The sequence below is a fragment of the Dioscorea cayenensis genome, chromosome 11 (assembly GCF_009730915.1).
Source record: "Dioscorea cayenensis subsp. rotundata cultivar TDr96_F1 chromosome 11, TDr96_F1_v2_PseudoChromosome.rev07_lg8_w22 25.fasta, whole genome shotgun sequence".
NCBI classification, from domain to species: domain Eukaryota; kingdom Viridiplantae; phylum Streptophyta; class Magnoliopsida; order Dioscoreales; family Dioscoreaceae; genus Dioscorea; species Dioscorea cayenensis.
The window spans coordinates 22,518,462-22,534,423 of NC_052481.1; the positions used below are offsets into that span (position 1 = coordinate 22,518,462).

The following is a 15,962-nucleotide window of genomic DNA, read 5'->3' on the forward strand; positions in this document are numbered from 1 at the left end:
TTTATAACTTTTTTATTTTTATTAATTTCCAATAGATTCGTGCTGGCATGATGCACGCTTGCATAGTACTTTTCATGAGACAAGCTCGTATATGATCGTTCACGTGTGGAACATGCTGGAAATGATGGTTAAGAGGTTTCAGATCGAGTTTGATTCTCTTAAGTTAAATATTTTCTAAGTACAATGTTTCAGTCATATTTCTCAAATCGAATCCATCTTTGAATCTTACATTGAGTTTTAAAAATCCATTAACTAAATACTATCTTAAAATAAACATATGATTGTGACTTGTGAGTTAAATTTCAAGGTAATTGATCCTTCAGGGTCATAAATTCAACAAGGATTTTATAGCTGACTTAAATTATATCAATCATGTACTTACAAATAAGTTTTATCATTTGTTGATATTTTGTTTCTAATCATCTTATAATTGTTTTAATGAAAACAATTGAGGAATTCATATCCGGAGTCTTCAGTTAAATGTTAAAATAAAATAAATGCAACAAAATAAAGGCTTCAAAAATCATATCTGTGAATAATGTCATCTGGAAAATAGCGTGGTTGTGTTGATATTGCAAGGAGAGGTTGGATCCTTGAGACAGGTACAGAACCCATCTTCATCCAATGGAAAAGACATTGGCAGTGGATGGTCAGGAACAACACCAACCTGCATTCAAGATCTCAAACAAAGGCATATGTTAGTGTACCACAAACATCAAAATATCTCATAATTACATATACATATCCCCATAAAACCAAGATTCAGAAGAGGTGTGTATCTAAATAAATAAATCCATTATTAATGTTATCATGTATGCATGTAATCATCAAACCTTGGTTTTACAAGGGGAATATAAATTACACAGGGCTTGAAAAAGTAGAAACCGGAAACCATTTTTTGGATTGGGGGTATAGAAAGCATCACCAAAAGAATTAATAATAATAATAATAATAATAAGGACCAGTAGTTCCAAAAAGAGTGTTACTAACCTTATTAATATCAGTGTGAGCAGGAGTTTCATACCGGGCCACTGTTACGGCCAATCCAGATCCATCTGATAGCTCAAATACTGACTGTATTTTTCTGTGCATGAGAAATAAATATTAGCATAAAAATTAATTAGTAGTAATTAGGCAATGCATAGTTTCAATTATCACCCAGAGAAACGTACCCTTTTCCAAAGGTTGGTTCACCAAACAACACTGCCCTCTTATTGTCTTTTAGAGCCCCAGCTAATATCTCACTAGCACTTGCAGTTCCTTTATTTACCTACAAATAGATTAAAGAGGAAAAAAAACAAGCAAAAGAGTTAGCTTTTAGATGAACAATCTAATATGGAAAAGTATACTATGCACAAGTTAATGATGATGTGCATAATGAATTTGCTGAAACAAAGGTTCTCTTATTAGGAGGGGGAGAAAAAGGTTTCGCAACGGAGGTTAGCTAGACCAAACTTCCTCTGTAGAATAAAATATAGTTCACGCTAGCATAAGAAGATGGGCCTTTAAACTAATGAAGCCCCTGAAATTCTATTACATGCTGGAAATCAGATACCTTCGAAAACCTACTAGCTCGATTAACAGGAAACCAACAGCTTCAAGGGAAGTACATAAGTATGAAGAGTGGCAAAACAAAAGACAGCTGAGTGGGATCATACCAGAACGGCCAGTGGTTCTGACCCAGCTAGCACATTACTTCCATCGGCCTCATATATATCTCGAACACCACGGCTATCACAAATATAAACTATCACTCCTTTCTCCAGCCTGGTGGTAATCAAGAAACAAGTATCTCAATCAATTATTGGAAAAGGAAATAAGAACTATGCATCTCCATGCAGCATGTCATGTATCTTAAGTATTTAGCAAAATATTTCGTGAATTTCTGAATTGATTGTCGCTATATAATGATCATGCATGAACACATTACTTGTGCTCACAACTGAGGAATGAAATTTTTTTTTTCACACGCTTTTCCTATCCACAGTAAAATTAACTGAGCTGGTTTCCACAAGTTGACAGCTTATTTCATCAACCATGTTTTTTCTTGTGCAAAATGCAAGTCTATTTGAGCACGCACGATCAACTAGATATCTTTGAGAAGGAACTTACCAAATCTTTGCAATCTCAATTCCTTCTGGGAAAAGACCACCACTGCAGCAAAATTTATTATCTTAAGATCACCAAACAAGTCATTTCAAAACATAAGCTTCCTACATAAGGTCCACCTGTTATTGCGGAGATCTAAGACAAAAGCTTTCACATTATTTTCTCTTAATTTCTCAATGGCCTCCCTGACTGCACCTGTAAGATAAAATCTTCTAAGGATGTATTAACATTTCCACTGCAAGCTGTATACTTCATCCAATATTAAACTCAACAAAATTGCCTCCTAAACTCACATTGGTCTTAAAACTCAATTTGCATGACTAATAAACCAATATTGCATTATCCTTTCGATAGTTAGTAATGAAAATGTAAATGCAAAGAAATAGTTATAATAAACACTACGTCATATTACATCCTCAACTAAATACCATTGTGAACAAACAAGTACAATAACAAATAAAGTTAAAAACAAAACAACAGTTGTTTAACCAATGAAGAAAACCATCGTTTGGTTGTCACAAATGGTTTTTCCCTCAAGCATAAGACAAATAATGTAGCAATGAAGAAAACACAAACATTGCAGGGCTTCTTTAAGACAGCAAAGCACCTCCATGTAATCAGAAATAATAGTTAACAACTATTAGTATTTACCTGAAGCATTCTGGTTGAATGATGTTAGTTTAATGTACCCAATTCTGGAGCTGTCATTTCCTGAGCCAGGAACTTCACAAAATTTTGACTTTACGGGGTTCAAAGAAACTCTTTCTCGCCTACAAAATGTCTAACTGGTTAAATAAATCGAATGGAGAAGAGAGAATACAAAGGTCCTTACGTAATGCATTTAGAACCATTTCATTCTCGGAAGAATTTAACAGTCTGATTATTTTAAAACCATTTCATATACCTCAACACTACATTCTTGATTTCAGATCCACTGCGGATGGATATATCAACGGAGCTTCCTTCAGGACCCCTGTATGGTGCTTCAGGTTATAGAGAAAACACCAGACTAATCCATACACTGAATAAACATCTATTAAATAGATAGTGAACACTGAAAAAAGGCGCTAATGAATTGAGAATAAGTGTATAAGATACAAACAATGAAAGCTAAGAATATCCATTGATTAAAAGCAGGTTAACTAATCCAAACAGAACATTCTCTATGAGATAGGCAAATTCAGAAAATAATGAATTAAGAAAACACAAAGTCATTGACTCTATATGGCAGAGCATTCACAATAATGGCAGTCAGTCACTTTAGACAGAAGTATCTAGTTAATTCACAAAGCATACAGAAGCCATAGCAAGCCTTCTATAAAACTCTGTTTCTAATACGAAGTAAAGATTTCCATGGATGAAATGTATAATCAAATCCTTATTAAGTTCCAACTCAAAAATCATAAGCATCGAACCATATATATCCATTTAAGCATATTAAAGAAACTCGGGATGTAAGGTAGAGCTCTCACTGTAAGAGTTCTGCAGCATCATATATATCCATATCTTCTGTGCTTCTATTGTCAATTGCCAAGATAATATCTCCGGGTATAATCCCAGCTTTGTTTGCAGGGCCCCCAGAAGCTGATGACATGACAACAAGACCAACAGATGATTCAAGCTTTGTAGGATATCCAATTGACAATCCCACACCCGTAAGTGCACCTTGAGTACCAGACTGCCTTCACGCAAAAAATGAAAGGCTCAATTATTTTCATCACATCAAAATACAGCTTAAATAAAAGACCATCACATACAATACTCAAGCATATTGTTTTTGTTTTATTTTTTTAGATTATTTTATTTTATTTAGGCACCATATTAGAAAAACACACAAATGCAAAAGAATAGAAATCCTACCCTCAAGCTTCTAAATTTCTCTGGTTCTAAAAAGCGAGTAAAAGGATCATCAAGAGTTGAGAGCATCTTCCTTATTGCTGTATCTGAAAAAAAATATACATGCGAACTTCACCTTGAATCTGTTGAAATATCATAACCAATCAACATAAAAAGTTCATATTGATGTTTTTTCAACTTTTCTTTTGGCAAATCCAGACACTTACATGTCTCTTCCCTTGTATTCATCGGTTCATTCCGGAGAGCATTTTCCCTATAGCGAAACCAGCTTTGCCCATTGAAGGTCTTATCATAATATGCACGATCAACCATCTTCCACGCCTCCAGAAATAGGAGATTTTCTTCAGTAAGAGACCCTATATTGAAACTCACAAGGAAGAAAGCATTGTCATGGTTTTTCCAGGGTCCGCTAGAAGTGCATGAGCCATCTAATTCAGTTAGAACTTACAGGAAGGGCTCTGATTGACAGCTAGAGACAACGAAACAACAAGTACCATGCCCAGAGCCAACCGAAGAGCTACAACAGAGATGTTCTTCCCTAGTTTCTCATGCCATTTTACAAACTTGTGGATGCTTAATCTGCATCTCCTGAGAATTTGATTACTATTGCTGAAAATCGATGAATAATATCGAAACGATAAACTCCAAAGAGCCCATCGAGGCCGCAACAGGGAAGACCTCGTTGAAAGGCTTTCAACACCGTCACTGAGCTTACAGCACAGTGTTCTTCCATTAAAGGATCGATCTACAGTGCTCACGGAGACCTTCCATTTCCATGCAACCTGAAAGGCAAAGCTATCAACGAGCAACTCGCATATGAACCAATATACTCAAAATCAATAGCACTGAATAATCAACAAAATCTAAACAATCATCCATCAATTCACAGCCGATAACCAAAATCCTCCCACGAGATCATACATTTTGAATAAAATTATAATATCAGCACGAGCCACGATCGAGGAGAGATGGAAGCTAAAGGGTTGATCGAACCGGATCGAGATGGAGAGAAGACGAAGACGAAGACGAAGACGATGAGTAAGAGAAGGCATTGTAGGTTACCTTAGGATGCATTTGAGATCGGATGGAGACGATGATTCTAGGGTTTCCATTGCTGGAGCTCGAGAGGGCGAGAGGAGGAAACGAAGAGAAGCGAGTAGTGAACTCCATCTCTATAGAATTCAATAAACGAGCGAGTGAACATGGCCACCACGATGGTCTTTTCTTATCTCGCAACTACCTCAAGATCAGCTCTCAATCAAGCACAAATCTCCAAGAGAATCAAACGACCAGGGTGTATCTAGCGCCATCATTCAACTGGAGCATTATCCAAACAATCAGTTGGGAACTCACGCTAGCGTCATCATTTTAATTTCTATTGGATTAATTGCTATACAAGTTATTGTAATGTAATTGTATACTTTCTACATGTTTTTATCTTCACAATATTTTTAGATAATATTTTTAGATACAATTAAATTATTATATAATTGTATACTTTCTACATGTTTTTATCTTCACAATATTTTTAGGTAATATTTTTAAATACAATTAAATTATTATATTTAGTACATTTTTTTTATTCTCACGATATTTTTAGATATAGTTAAATTCTCATATTTAATTAAATTAAGTTACTCTAATCAGCGGTGTAGATAAACAAGAGTAAATTGTAAAAACTTAATTATACTTAAAAATATTACTGTAGACTAAAACGACCAAACTTGATAAGACAGAAAATACACAATTACAGAAATCTACGATCACTTTTTGTGTGTTTATATACATGAATCTTTTTGCATTTAATTAATGACACTGAAATACTAAACCTCAAAATAAACAACTTGCTGCAAGGCACCCAATACATAAAAATGATAATGAAAGCATAATAATAGAATTATAAAATGGTTCATAGGGTTGTTTTTTAGTAGCAATGTCAGCATCATAAAGATAATCCAACTCATGCATAGATAAAAGAAAACATCACAACAGTATTAGCTTGCAAGGTTCTACAATGAAAATAACTCCCAACAAAGCAAAATTGCAGAAGAAACAGAAAACTTCAAAACCATCTGAGCCTGGGGGCAAGAATAAATCTGAAGAGTCTTGAGGACTTATAATAGTCTCTTCTACATGAAGAGATTTGGTCGGGAAGCCTTGAAAGTGGTCTTGAGTTTTCTTGTTGGAGGCCTGACCTTCCTGTAGACAAGTGGGAACTTGATCTTTGAGTCATGGAACTGCTTGGTGTTTTCGCGTTTGCACAGCTTCGCGGGGATGGTGGCTGTCTTGATAATCTGGATGCAAGGAAACCTAACACGGTGACGGGATGCCATCTCGTTGTACATTTGTTCGACGGCACCGTTGAGTGTGGTGTCCCTGTATTCCTTGTACATGTTGTGGTACCCAGTTCTGCTCTGGTACCTCAGCCAGATGCCATAGTTCTTGATTTTTGTTGGGTACCTTTCAAATATCTGCACATTGAGGGAAAACTAACTTATAAACTCACTTCATGTCATGAAATGCTCAGATTTCTGAAAGAAACAAAACAACTAAGAAACCATATTGATGATGCAGACATGCCACATTGATTAATGATCACAAATTACTAACAGAATGCTGAACAATCACTGAGTGAAAAAAGACAGTTCTCAAGGAGGATATGTACCAAAACAGGTTATAACATTTTAAAGGTCAGCAAATGCTAACATAGCTAATAAGAGGCTAACAAAGAAAATTTCTAGGAACAAGCAAGAGATAGAACAATAGAGAGAGTTCAGTAGGCTAGACAAAGTGGCAATCAGATATTATAAGTTTCAGAAACCAAAGTTAAATAATGAATGTCTTCTATTGCATTTCATGAAACAGTACCACAAATATATGGGAAGATGCCTAGAAATAAAAGAGGATTTGCTTCCTAAAAATTTTCCCATGCCAACATTTTTTATTCAAAACATTCAAAGTCTGAATCAAGAACATTAAGCTAGTGGTTTGGATGAGAAAACCAGCTCATACAAGAAAGGGGTGGCAATAATAATGTGGATCAAAACATTCAGAAATATTAGCAACATCGACAGAAATCGTCATCTCATCGAGTAGAATAAATTAACGATGCTAAAACATTCATGCTTCTGCAATTGACATCAACAGGTATCCTGAAGTGGCAATGCAAATTTGTTCCAGTGTAGGTTTCAGAAAACCAAACCCAGCCAACACAACATTAATCCATCCAAACAGACTTTTCTTGTAATAAAATCATTTAACAAATGGTCTGTGAAACAATGCACACAACATTTGAAAATGAGACTGGAGGAAGATATAATTAAAAATGTAAAAATTATAAGCTGTAATAGGGTCACTCAAAAATAATTTAAAAAATAAAATTTTTCTGGAACAACAAGGGAAATATAATTTTAAAGGTCATGGCGAATGTCATGTTACAAATCAATTAACTAATCTAGAAATAAGAACAGTCATGACCTCAAACATAATATATATATAGATAACTCAACATTATTTCATTTAACAATAAAAGTTGCGGTAATGAAACTAACAAAGCAATCAAGAAAAAGATTTCATCGCATTGGATTTGTAAAATAAATTAGCAGCTTATAGAGAGCTAAGTAAATAGTGAGTTGCAGATACTCGAAACATAGAGGTTGATTAATGATAATACAGGAATGATAACAAATAGAAAACAAATGCCAAATCATAACCAAAACTACCTCATTGATGGCAAGAACTTGGCCATTGCTTTTCTTGACCTTCTTCAGCTTTCTCAAAAAATACCTGGAATTAGATATGCTCAACATTAGACATGATCACAAAAGGCACAAAACCATTAAAACATGAGAATCAACGATCAGAATTACCAGAACTTCGACTTGGCCCTGACCTCGTTGGTCGCCCACAGCTTCATGCGAAAGATCTTCGGATGCTCCTCAGATGGCGTCGGGAGTGCCCGACCCACAACCTGAAACTGATGAAACTGCATCGAAACAAGAAAAGGAAACAAACATCAACCAGAGCTCATGGAGAACAACAAAAGAAACATTTTGGATCCGATCTAGCCAAATATTCCCAAAATAAATCCGATAAATTACAGAAAATTAATGAAAAACCATCCATCGAACAAGCAAGACCGACCCAAAAAGAAGGAGGAGCTCCATTGATTTGCTTACCCTAAAGCCGCCCATCGATCTCGCTAATGAAGACTCTCCCACACCTCGCCGCCGCCGCTTCCTCGCTCTGAAGCTCGAGCAACAGGAAGGCTCAGTCTAGATATAAAAGGTTCTTATAAACCCTAGAATGGCACATCTATGCAATTGACCTCATCGTTTGGTTGTAATTACGGTAGTACCATGCCATGGATCGATTAATCTATGTTGGGTTGGGCTGGCGGAGTGGGCTAGGTTTGCATTTTGGTTTATTTTATTTTATTGGGGAAAAGGAGTTAATAAAAGTGAATTATTTGATTAATTTCAAGTTTAAAAGAGTATTTTATACCTAACTTGTTTTATTTTTTATTTTTTTAAAAGAGTTTGCCATGAAAATAAAGAACTTTTAATCCTTTGTTATTAATATAGATTTTATTTTATTTAATAATTGGTAAAGCATGGAAATAGATTTTTAATTTAGTAATTATCAACTCCTAATATATATTCAGACAAAATTATCGCAGATCCATATTTTTAAAAGAAAATGATTAAAATAAATTCATAAATAATTTAAAATTTGTTAATTAATATTAGTTGGCCACGCAATCTTAAATTTCGTATTTAAATGTGTAATTTTAAAAAATTTTAAAATAATTTTTTTTTATAAAATTAGAAAAATTTATCAAGACGAGCTCGCGCCATCGAAACTCTTCATCGATTCCCAACACCGGCAAAACCCTCGCCGCCGCCATGGATCCCGACGAGAGCTCCGCTGCTCTCCTCGCCGCCCCTTTCCCAAACCCTAACCCTACTCCGAAGAAGAAGCCACTGCCGAAGCGCTTCGTGAAGTCCCAGATTCCTGACTTCCTCCTCTCGGACCCCGCCCTCAATACCGCCATCGCCGTCCTCCCCCGCAACTACGAATTCGAGATCCACAAGACCCTCCACCGCATCACTACCTCCTCTGCTCGCCGTGTTGTCCTCCAGCTCCCCGATGGCCTCCTCATGTACTCCCTCGCCATCGCCGATATCATCCGAACCTTCTCCCCCCACCCCGTCGATGTCTCCGTCCTTGGTGATCCAACCTATGGCGCCTGCTGCGTCGATGACCTCGCTGCCTCCGCTCTCTCCGCCGACCTCCTCGTCCACTACGGCCACTCCTGCCTTGTCCCCGTCACCACCTCCCGCGTTCCCGCCCTCTACGTCTTCGTCGACATCCGAATCGACGTCTCCCGCCTCGTCTCCGCCGTGAAATCCACCTTCCAGCCTTCCTCCCGCCTCGCTCTTGCAGGCACCGTCCAGTTCATCTCCGCCGTTCATGCCGCCAGATCGGTCCTATCCGATGATGGGTACGACATCACCGTCCCCCAGGCTAAGCCCCTCTCCGCCGGAGAAGTCCTCGGTTGCACATCCCCTACGATCCCAAAGTCAAAAGGGATCGAAGCTGTCGTCTTCGTCGCCGACGGTCGATTCCATCTCGAGGCGTTCATGATCGCGAACCCTGGAATCAAAGCATATCGATATGATCCGTTCCTGGGTGTTCTGGTCTTGGAGAAGTATGATCACGAGGGTATGAAGAACGCTAGAAAAGCTTCCATCTTGGAAGCGCGGAAGGCTAAGAATTGGGGGGTTATACTTGGAACGCTTGGGAGGCAAGGGAACACCAAGGTTTTGGATAGAGTGACAGGGATGATGGATGAGAGGGATATAGACTACACTGTGGTGATGATGTCGGAGATATCTCCGGCGAGGATAGCATTGTTTGCCGAGTCTGTGGATGCTTGGGTGCAGATTGCTTGCCCAAGGTTGTCCATTGATTGGGGAGAGGGGTTCAAGAAGCCATTGTTAACCACCTTTGAGTTTGAGATTGCTTTGGGATTGATTCCAGGTTGGTGGGAGAGAAGGAGAACAGCTGAGTTGAAGACTTCTGATTGCAATGAGACTGTGAGGAAGGAGTGTTGTTCAGGATCAGATGGATGTGGGAGTGTTTCATGTGGTTTTGATTGCGATGAAGCAACGGATTATCCCATGGATTATTATGCACAAGATGGAGGGGAATGGAACAGTGCTTATTCGAAGAAGAAAGCTTCTAATGGGGCAATGAGACGACACAATGGAGTTGCATTGGGTAATCACTGTGTCTAAAAATCCTTCAGTGGTTGTTTTACTTCCATGCTTGAATTTTTATGCAATACTAATCTTTGGCTGTTGCTTTACATCCATGCTTGCATTTTTATACAACAGTAATCTAAATGTTGGTATGGTTTTTATATTTGGTAGATCTCATTATCTTTCATCCTTTGGTGTGTGGTACTAGGAACTTGAAAATAAATCATTGCTTGATGAAAACCAATTAGCTTGAGTTAAGCTAACATGGGTTGATGGAAAACTATTGTGACTTCCTATATGTGCTTTCCAAACCTATCAGGAACTTGTCAAACTGCAATTTTTGTTTGGGTGGTAGAAGAACAATTCTGTGTCGAATTGTATATTGTTCTTAGGGCTGATTGGTGCTTGATCTAAAATTGCTTTTTATGTGAATGATTGCAAAGTCTACGGCATTCTCTAGTTTTATATTTTTATTAGGAAATAAATGAATTGGATGGCCTATGTACTAGTTTGGTGAGTCCAATTTTTCAGTTTCAAACAATTTGTAGTTGAGGTGATCTTGTCCTGGAATTATATAAGTAAATTTTCTTCCTTTTTCTGTGAAACATATGTTTTATGATCTCTCTTTGTTGCCACTAATTCAAGGGTCAAGTGGTTTCTTTCTAAATTCAAATGAAAATTTAATTCACTGTAAGACATTCTTCGTTGATTATTTTCATTACAGTTTGACAAAATGCTGACATCTAGGAATCCATACAGCGATAACCTTATTGTTGAAATTCAATATGTTTCATCTCTGCTTTCAGGATCGAGGAATACTAAAAGTGAAGTGAATCAATAGAATGCCAAGGCATAGCTAGGCTTCCGTTTCTACATTTACCATTCAAGTGACATTGACAAGGTCTTCCTCCTTGTGTATCAACAATTTATGTGCTTCTAGAATAATAAGAAGGTATGACCTTTCATCCTTGTATTCATAATTTTAAGATTTCAGTAATGTTGCATGATGTATTATATATCCATGTCTTCACTTACTAACGTAATTTATATGACTATAATCATGTTGCAGGTCACAGTCCAGCGCATTCTTATTATTGATCAAAGTAATATTTATTGGAGGTGCCTAAACAAGTAATGAGAATCACTGGTGGCTCACTCCGACTAGCTCACTGAAATTTGGCAAAGTAGCTCAATTTTCCTGTTTAAGCATCAAGACTCAGATTAGGTTTTCTCTCTTGTAGTATTAGTAAGGTATTGATCTGTAATATAATGTCACGTTTGTAAGGCAACATTTTTGCCTTCTTTGATGTCAATTAAATTCAATGCTTTCCTTTGTTGTTCACTGAATTAAAGTTCATATATTCCCTGATATATTCTGGTGAGTAATGTAGCTTAATGGAAAACCCGCATATTAACACATGACCGCTTATTAACACATGACTTGTCTATATCTATATATATATATATATATTAGATACACAATTTTGTTTAGTTAATTCTTTAAAAAAATATTTCAAAAATAATAAATATACATTTTTGGGAGGTTATACGAAACAATCATGAGTAAACATACGAAAAAAATTATTAGTAATTAAAAACAATGAAAATTTATTGAAAATATTCAGAGATTAAAAACTCCATAAAATTTAATCCTAAAACTAATGAATTTTATAAATTTGGAAATAATTTAAAATTTTCTCCCAAACATAAACATTGAGATTTGGGACTATATATATATCCGCACAGGAAGGTTCGAAGCTTCCCGAGTCACCGGCGTTGCTCTCTCTCGAAGGCCGGAGCGGCGCTGAAACCCTAGAGAAAGATGGCGCTATGGATGGAGCAAGGATCGGAGCCGGTGACGGAGAGCGAGCAAGCAGACCTTGCCGCCATCGCCGCCATCAAAGAGTCCGCTGCCGTCGAGCTCAAGGTTCCCCTCTTCCTCCTCCTTTGCTTTCCCAATCCGATCATCCTACCAATCTCTCAATCCTTTCATGGTGCTTGTTCAGGAGAAGGGCAACAAGTTTGTCAAGCTTGGCAAGAAGCACTACTCGGATGCCATAGACTGTTATACCAAAGCTCTTAACCAGATGGCTCTGAGCGATTCCGAACATGCCGTTCTCTATGCCAATCGAGCTCATGTGAATCTACTGCTTGGTAACCATAGACGTGCTCTTGAAGATGCTCAAGAAGCGATCAAGCTCAGTGCCACGAATGTTAAGGTAAGGGTTTGTATTCAAGTGGTGCACATTTGATTTATAAACTTGATAGCATATGAATTTGAGAATTTGATGTTCTTATTGTTGATGAAAATGGCATTAAACCATACATACATGGATTCATTTGTATGTATATATATATGGGGAACAGGCATTCTATAGAGCAGCTAAAGCTGCATTCTTTTTAGGATTGTTAGTGGAGGCAGCTTCATACTGCCAAAGTGGACTTGAATTAAACTCTGAGAATGAGGAGCTGAAGAAATTATTTCTGCAAGTTAATGCACGCAAGGAAGAGCTTGAGAAGCACAATGCTTGTGTTTCTAAGGTTGTTTCTGAAGCCAAGGTTAGTCTTTTCTTACCATTTGTGGGAAAAAGGATACAGTTTGTAAGATTTTATTGTTGGTATTCATTGTATTGTGTGTGGGCAGGAACTTGCATCTGTGATTGAGAATAGAGGATATAAGCTTGGGAAGCCAATGTATCGAGAGCTTATTGGGTCTAAGAAACCGATATTGGATAAGAGTGGGATTCTTCACTGGCCTGTGGTGCTTCTTTATGCAGAGGTTATGTCAAGTGATTTGATCGAGGATTTTTGCGAGACAGATGTGTTTGCAACTCATCTTGATATGATATCCTTCTCTATCATAATGCTTATTTTTCCAAATACTTGCTCTAGTTTATTTTGAGATCGCCATTGCCCATTGAATGGTTTGATCTCCTTGACCATCAAACATGTTTTCAGAAGATTCCCCACCACTAGAATGGGATAAAAAACATGCTTACACACGAAATGCTGTCGAGTTGTACTATCAGGTGTGTGTGAAATTGTTGAATGTTCGACCTCATGAGCATCTACTGATTTTTTTTAAATTATGTTTTGCTAGGTTGGTAGCGGGGCTCTTATGTCTAAGAAGGAGATTCTTCGACATCTTCTTGAGGGGACTGTCGCTTCTTCAGAAGCTCTTTGTGAGGATGATAATGATGCAGAGCAATCCCCACACACAATAATCTCAGCAAGTATTCTTTCAACTTCTTATTTCATTCCAATGATTTATTATGTTTGCGGTGTCTGAAGTGTTGAATACTTTAGATTGAGTAATTGGTCAGTTTTTTTTTTTTTTTTAATTATTAGTCTGATGCTTTCTTCTCGTTACAGTGCTTAAATTGAGACTTTCTTTAACAGGTTCTGGTAAATGGGTCAAGGTTAATGAAAAGAAAACGCTGCACAATGTCCTGGAGCAACCTGATTATGTTATCCCGGGGATTCCAGGTCAGTTAAATACACTGAATAGATGGTTGTTGTTTCACGAAGTTATACTTGTCTTGTTCTTTCAAGTTCTAGTGATGAATTTTCTCTTGACCATCATTAAAGGTTGTCATCTATTACATTATGCAGTGTTCTTTGTTGTCTCAAATCAGTCCAACTTCTATAAGGATTTCACTTCTGGCAAGTGGTCTTCACCTTAAACCTTCAACCTTATTGACTGCTAGGTGAGTTACACTGCCAAGGCTATCAATTGCTGAAAGCCATTATGCTGTATCAATATGTATGCATAGTGTAGAGAAGTGTTAATCTATTAATTTTTCCAGATAATTAGGCTTGTCTATTTATGGGCTTCTGTTATTTTAAGACCAGTGGTCAACCATAAGTTCTATTTTTTATTCTTTGATGCCATTTAAACGATAAAAATAAAAATAAAAACTCTGCATGCATAAGTTACAAATCCTTTTGTAACAAAGTTTTACATTGCTATCACGGCTATAAAAATATATTATTTATTATATAAAATATTTATTATAAATATAAATCTATATTGTTTTTATGTAATATATGTTATATTCACTTATAGATTAATTTGGTGATCTTGTGTATTGAGAAGTAGACATGAATAATTTAGAAAAATCATTTACAAAACATATGAGTGTCTGGAGGTGTGTGTCCGACACGGATACGACACGGGTACGGGTACGTCAAGCTCCCTGGAGTATCCGTGCTTCATTGTAGCTGACATATGAGTACACACGTATAATCCATAATTTATAAGAAACTATGTTACCACCGAATCCTAATACATTCAACACAAATCCTCAAACAAAATGCCAAATTAAGAGATTTTTTTTTTAGAAAAAGAAAAGGTTAAGGAACACCCTCCTTAACATGCACTTTCACAGTACCCTGTCCACTTTTTCCACATCGGCAATCCTTCAAAGCAGTCAGACCTGCGAAGCCACACTAGCATTGCCTCAAGCTTAGCAAACAACAACTTGCAAGGAACTATAATGAATGGCAATACAGGAATCATGCAAGCCATGTAAGGCATCCATCCATATCGGTCATGGAGAATGATGGAAACAAGAGAGGCAAAAGCCACAGCTACAAAGATGACAGATATGTTCTCAAAGCAATCAGCAATCAAGGGGAAATTAGGGTGGAATGTAATGGCTGATAGAGAAGATGTAAACAGGCCAAGCAAAGCAAAGGCAAACATTTCTAGTTGTACAACCGAGTTGGGGGTAATAGTGGTGGCGGTGGTGGTTATTGGTAGAGGCCTCAGAGACTGACCACCGGCACTTGTAACATAAGAAGATATGAGAGCAACAGCAAGAGTCAGAGCAAATTTGAGCTTCTCATTGCTTAAAACTTCAAGCAGTTGTGATGACCTGACCTTTGAGCTAGTTCCAGTAGGCTCAGGGAGAAGAGTTTGAGGATGCTGGTTACTGTGGCTTGCCATCTATAGCCTGAAGGTTTGAAGTAAAAATAATGGGTGAGATTTGTATAGAGGAAGCTGGAGAAATTGTGGATATATAGGAAAAAGGTGGTGGTCCCACTCCTGGTGGGAATATGGGGATGATTGGAGGAACTCCTATAGTGAAGAGGAGAGAGTTTTCCCCATCCCAATAGGACCTGGGCTATTACAAATTTACACAATTCAGCAGTAAGATGTTCAGTGTTGTAACCTTACCTAGCAAGGAAAGGACAAGAGGATCTAATAAACTGTTACATTCTCTTACTAGGAATGGGAAGAGGCACATACCTTGTCTAGCAAGGAGGTTGAGTCTGTTGAAACTCTTACATAGCATCATCTTAATGATGTCATCCATTGTTTGGTCCCTCTTCACTTGTACTAAAGATTAGCCAATACTTTGATCTGCAAGAAAGAAATATTTTGTAATTTACATTGTGTATATGGTCGGCTGGTCAGTATGGTATCATGCAATCAAATAAGTAAACGTATACCGGGATCAGAATGTTTGATTCTGGTTTAAGAGGAACCTCCAACGTTTGCTCAGCAAGGGCTTAGCAGCAGAGCACCCCTAAGCTTCACTTGATTTCATATGCTTGCCGAGGTTCGCACCATTTAATCAGTTAGACTTTTGGTATGGTTTAGTAACCCACCTGTTTATCATATCAAGAGGGAGCATGCATGTATCATAACAACTGCCTAATAATCCTTTATTTATCATTGAATAATTACAAAGCTAAACAGAGGATTTTGTTCGCAGCATCCAACTGGAA

The 15,962-nt window shown here is 37.3% G+C and overlaps 5 protein-coding genes across 5 annotated transcripts; 2 read left to right on the top strand and 3 right to left on the bottom strand.

Moving 5' to 3' along the window:
• Positions 1-364: 364 nt before the first annotated feature.
• Positions 365-5,154, bottom strand: LOC120271508 (carboxyl-terminal-processing peptidase 2, chloroplastic). The gene is made up of 13 exons (XM_039278195.1): positions 5,029-5,154; positions 4,415-4,748; positions 4,173-4,322; positions 3,970-4,052; positions 3,582-3,787; positions 3,014-3,082; positions 2,761-2,879; positions 2,229-2,304; positions 2,113-2,154; positions 1,659-1,767; positions 1,173-1,270; positions 991-1,084; positions 365-667 (listed from the first exon to the last, which is right to left on the bottom strand). The coding sequence occupies exons 1-13, from the start codon at positions 5,134-5,136 to the stop codon at positions 542-544; spliced, it is 1,614 nt and encodes a 537-aa protein (XP_039134129.1). The 5' UTR covers positions 5,137-5,154; the 3' UTR covers positions 365-541.
• A 709-nt stretch (positions 5,155-5,863) lies between these two features.
• On the bottom strand, positions 5,864-8,263 carry LOC120272665 (60S ribosomal protein L18a). Its single transcript, XM_039279541.1, has 4 exons — positions 8,145-8,263; positions 7,836-7,951; positions 7,689-7,752; positions 5,864-6,437 (listed from the first exon to the last, which is right to left on the bottom strand). Exons 1-4 carry the CDS (start codon positions 8,157-8,159, stop codon positions 6,096-6,098), a joined length of 537 nt encoding a protein of 178 aa, XP_039135475.1. The 5' UTR covers positions 8,160-8,263; the 3' UTR covers positions 5,864-6,095.
• Positions 8,264-8,819: 556 nt separating this feature from the next.
• On the top strand, positions 8,820-11,600 carry LOC120272312 (2-(3-amino-3-carboxypropyl)histidine synthase subunit 1). The gene is made up of 3 exons (XM_039279121.1): positions 8,820-10,248; positions 11,036-11,181; positions 11,299-11,600. Exons 1-2 carry the CDS (start codon positions 8,871-8,873, stop codon positions 11,068-11,070), a joined length of 1,413 nt encoding a protein of 470 aa, XP_039135055.1. The 5' UTR covers positions 8,820-8,870; the 3' UTR covers positions 11,071-11,181; positions 11,299-11,600.
• A 376-nt stretch (positions 11,601-11,976) lies between these two features.
• LOC120272314 (tetratricopeptide repeat protein 4 homolog) lies at positions 11,977-14,107 on the top strand. The gene is made up of 8 exons (XM_039279122.1): positions 11,977-12,156; positions 12,236-12,448; positions 12,597-12,788; positions 12,874-13,074; positions 13,178-13,258; positions 13,330-13,462; positions 13,629-13,715; positions 13,842-14,107. Exons 1-8 carry the CDS (start codon positions 12,052-12,054, stop codon positions 13,910-13,912), a joined length of 1,083 nt encoding a protein of 360 aa, XP_039135056.1. The 5' UTR covers positions 11,977-12,051; the 3' UTR covers positions 13,913-14,107.
• A 229-nt stretch (positions 14,108-14,336) lies between these two features.
• LOC120272316 lies at positions 14,337-15,832 on the bottom strand. The gene is made up of 3 exons (XM_039279124.1): positions 15,684-15,832; positions 15,481-15,594; positions 14,337-15,184 (listed from the first exon to the last, which is right to left on the bottom strand). The coding sequence occupies exon 3, from the start codon at positions 15,175-15,177 to the stop codon at positions 14,599-14,601; it is 579 nt and encodes a 192-aa protein (XP_039135058.1). The 5' UTR covers positions 15,178-15,184; positions 15,481-15,594; positions 15,684-15,832; the 3' UTR covers positions 14,337-14,598.
• Between the last annotated feature and the right edge of the window lie 130 nt (positions 15,833-15,962).

Bases quoted from the DNA above. Each gene is read 5' to 3' on its own strand.
- LOC120272665 (XM_039279541.1), bottom strand. The intron at 7,753-7,835 runs GTAATTCTGATC...ATCTAATTCCAG, and splicing joins AGGGCCAAGTCGAAGTTCTG to GTATTTTTTGAGAAAGCTGA. The intron at 6,438-7,688 runs GTAGTTTTGGTT...CTCAATGTGCAG, and splicing joins AAGTTCTTGCCATCAATGAG to ATATTTGAAAGGTACCCAAC.
- LOC120272314 (XM_039279122.1), top strand. From the start codon at position 12,052: ATGGCGCTATGGATGGAGCAAGGATCGGAGCCGGTGACGGAGAGCGAG. The intron at 12,157-12,235 runs GTTCCCCTCTTC...GTGCTTGTTCAG, and splicing joins CCGCTGCCGTCGAGCTCAAG to GAGAAGGGCAACAAGTTTGT. The intron at 13,716-13,841 runs GTCAGTTAAATA...TACATTATGCAG, and splicing joins TGTTATCCCGGGGATTCCAG to TGTTCTTTGTTGTCTCAAAT.
- LOC120272312 (XM_039279121.1), top strand. From the start codon at position 8,871: ATGGATCCCGACGAGAGCTCCGCTGCTCTCCTCGCCGCCCCTTTCCCA. The intron at 10,249-11,035 runs GTAATCACTGTG...CTCTGCTTTCAG, and splicing joins ACACAATGGAGTTGCATTGG to GATCGAGGAATACTAAAAGT.
- LOC120272316 (XM_039279124.1), bottom strand. From the start codon at position 15,177: ATGGCAAGCCACAGTAACCAGCATCCTCAAACTCTTCTCCCTGAGCCT.
- LOC120271508 (XM_039278195.1), bottom strand. From the start codon at position 5,136: ATGGAGTTCACTACTCGCTTCTCTTCGTTTCCTCCTCTCGCCCTCTCG. The intron at 4,323-4,414 runs GTAAGTTCTAAC...GTTTCAATATAG, and splicing joins TGTCAATCAGAGCCCTTCCT to GGTCTCTTACTGAAGAAAAT. The intron at 668-990 runs GTTAGTAACACT...TCTTGAATGCAG, and splicing joins CTCACACTGATATTAATAAG to GTTGGTGTTGTTCCTGACCA.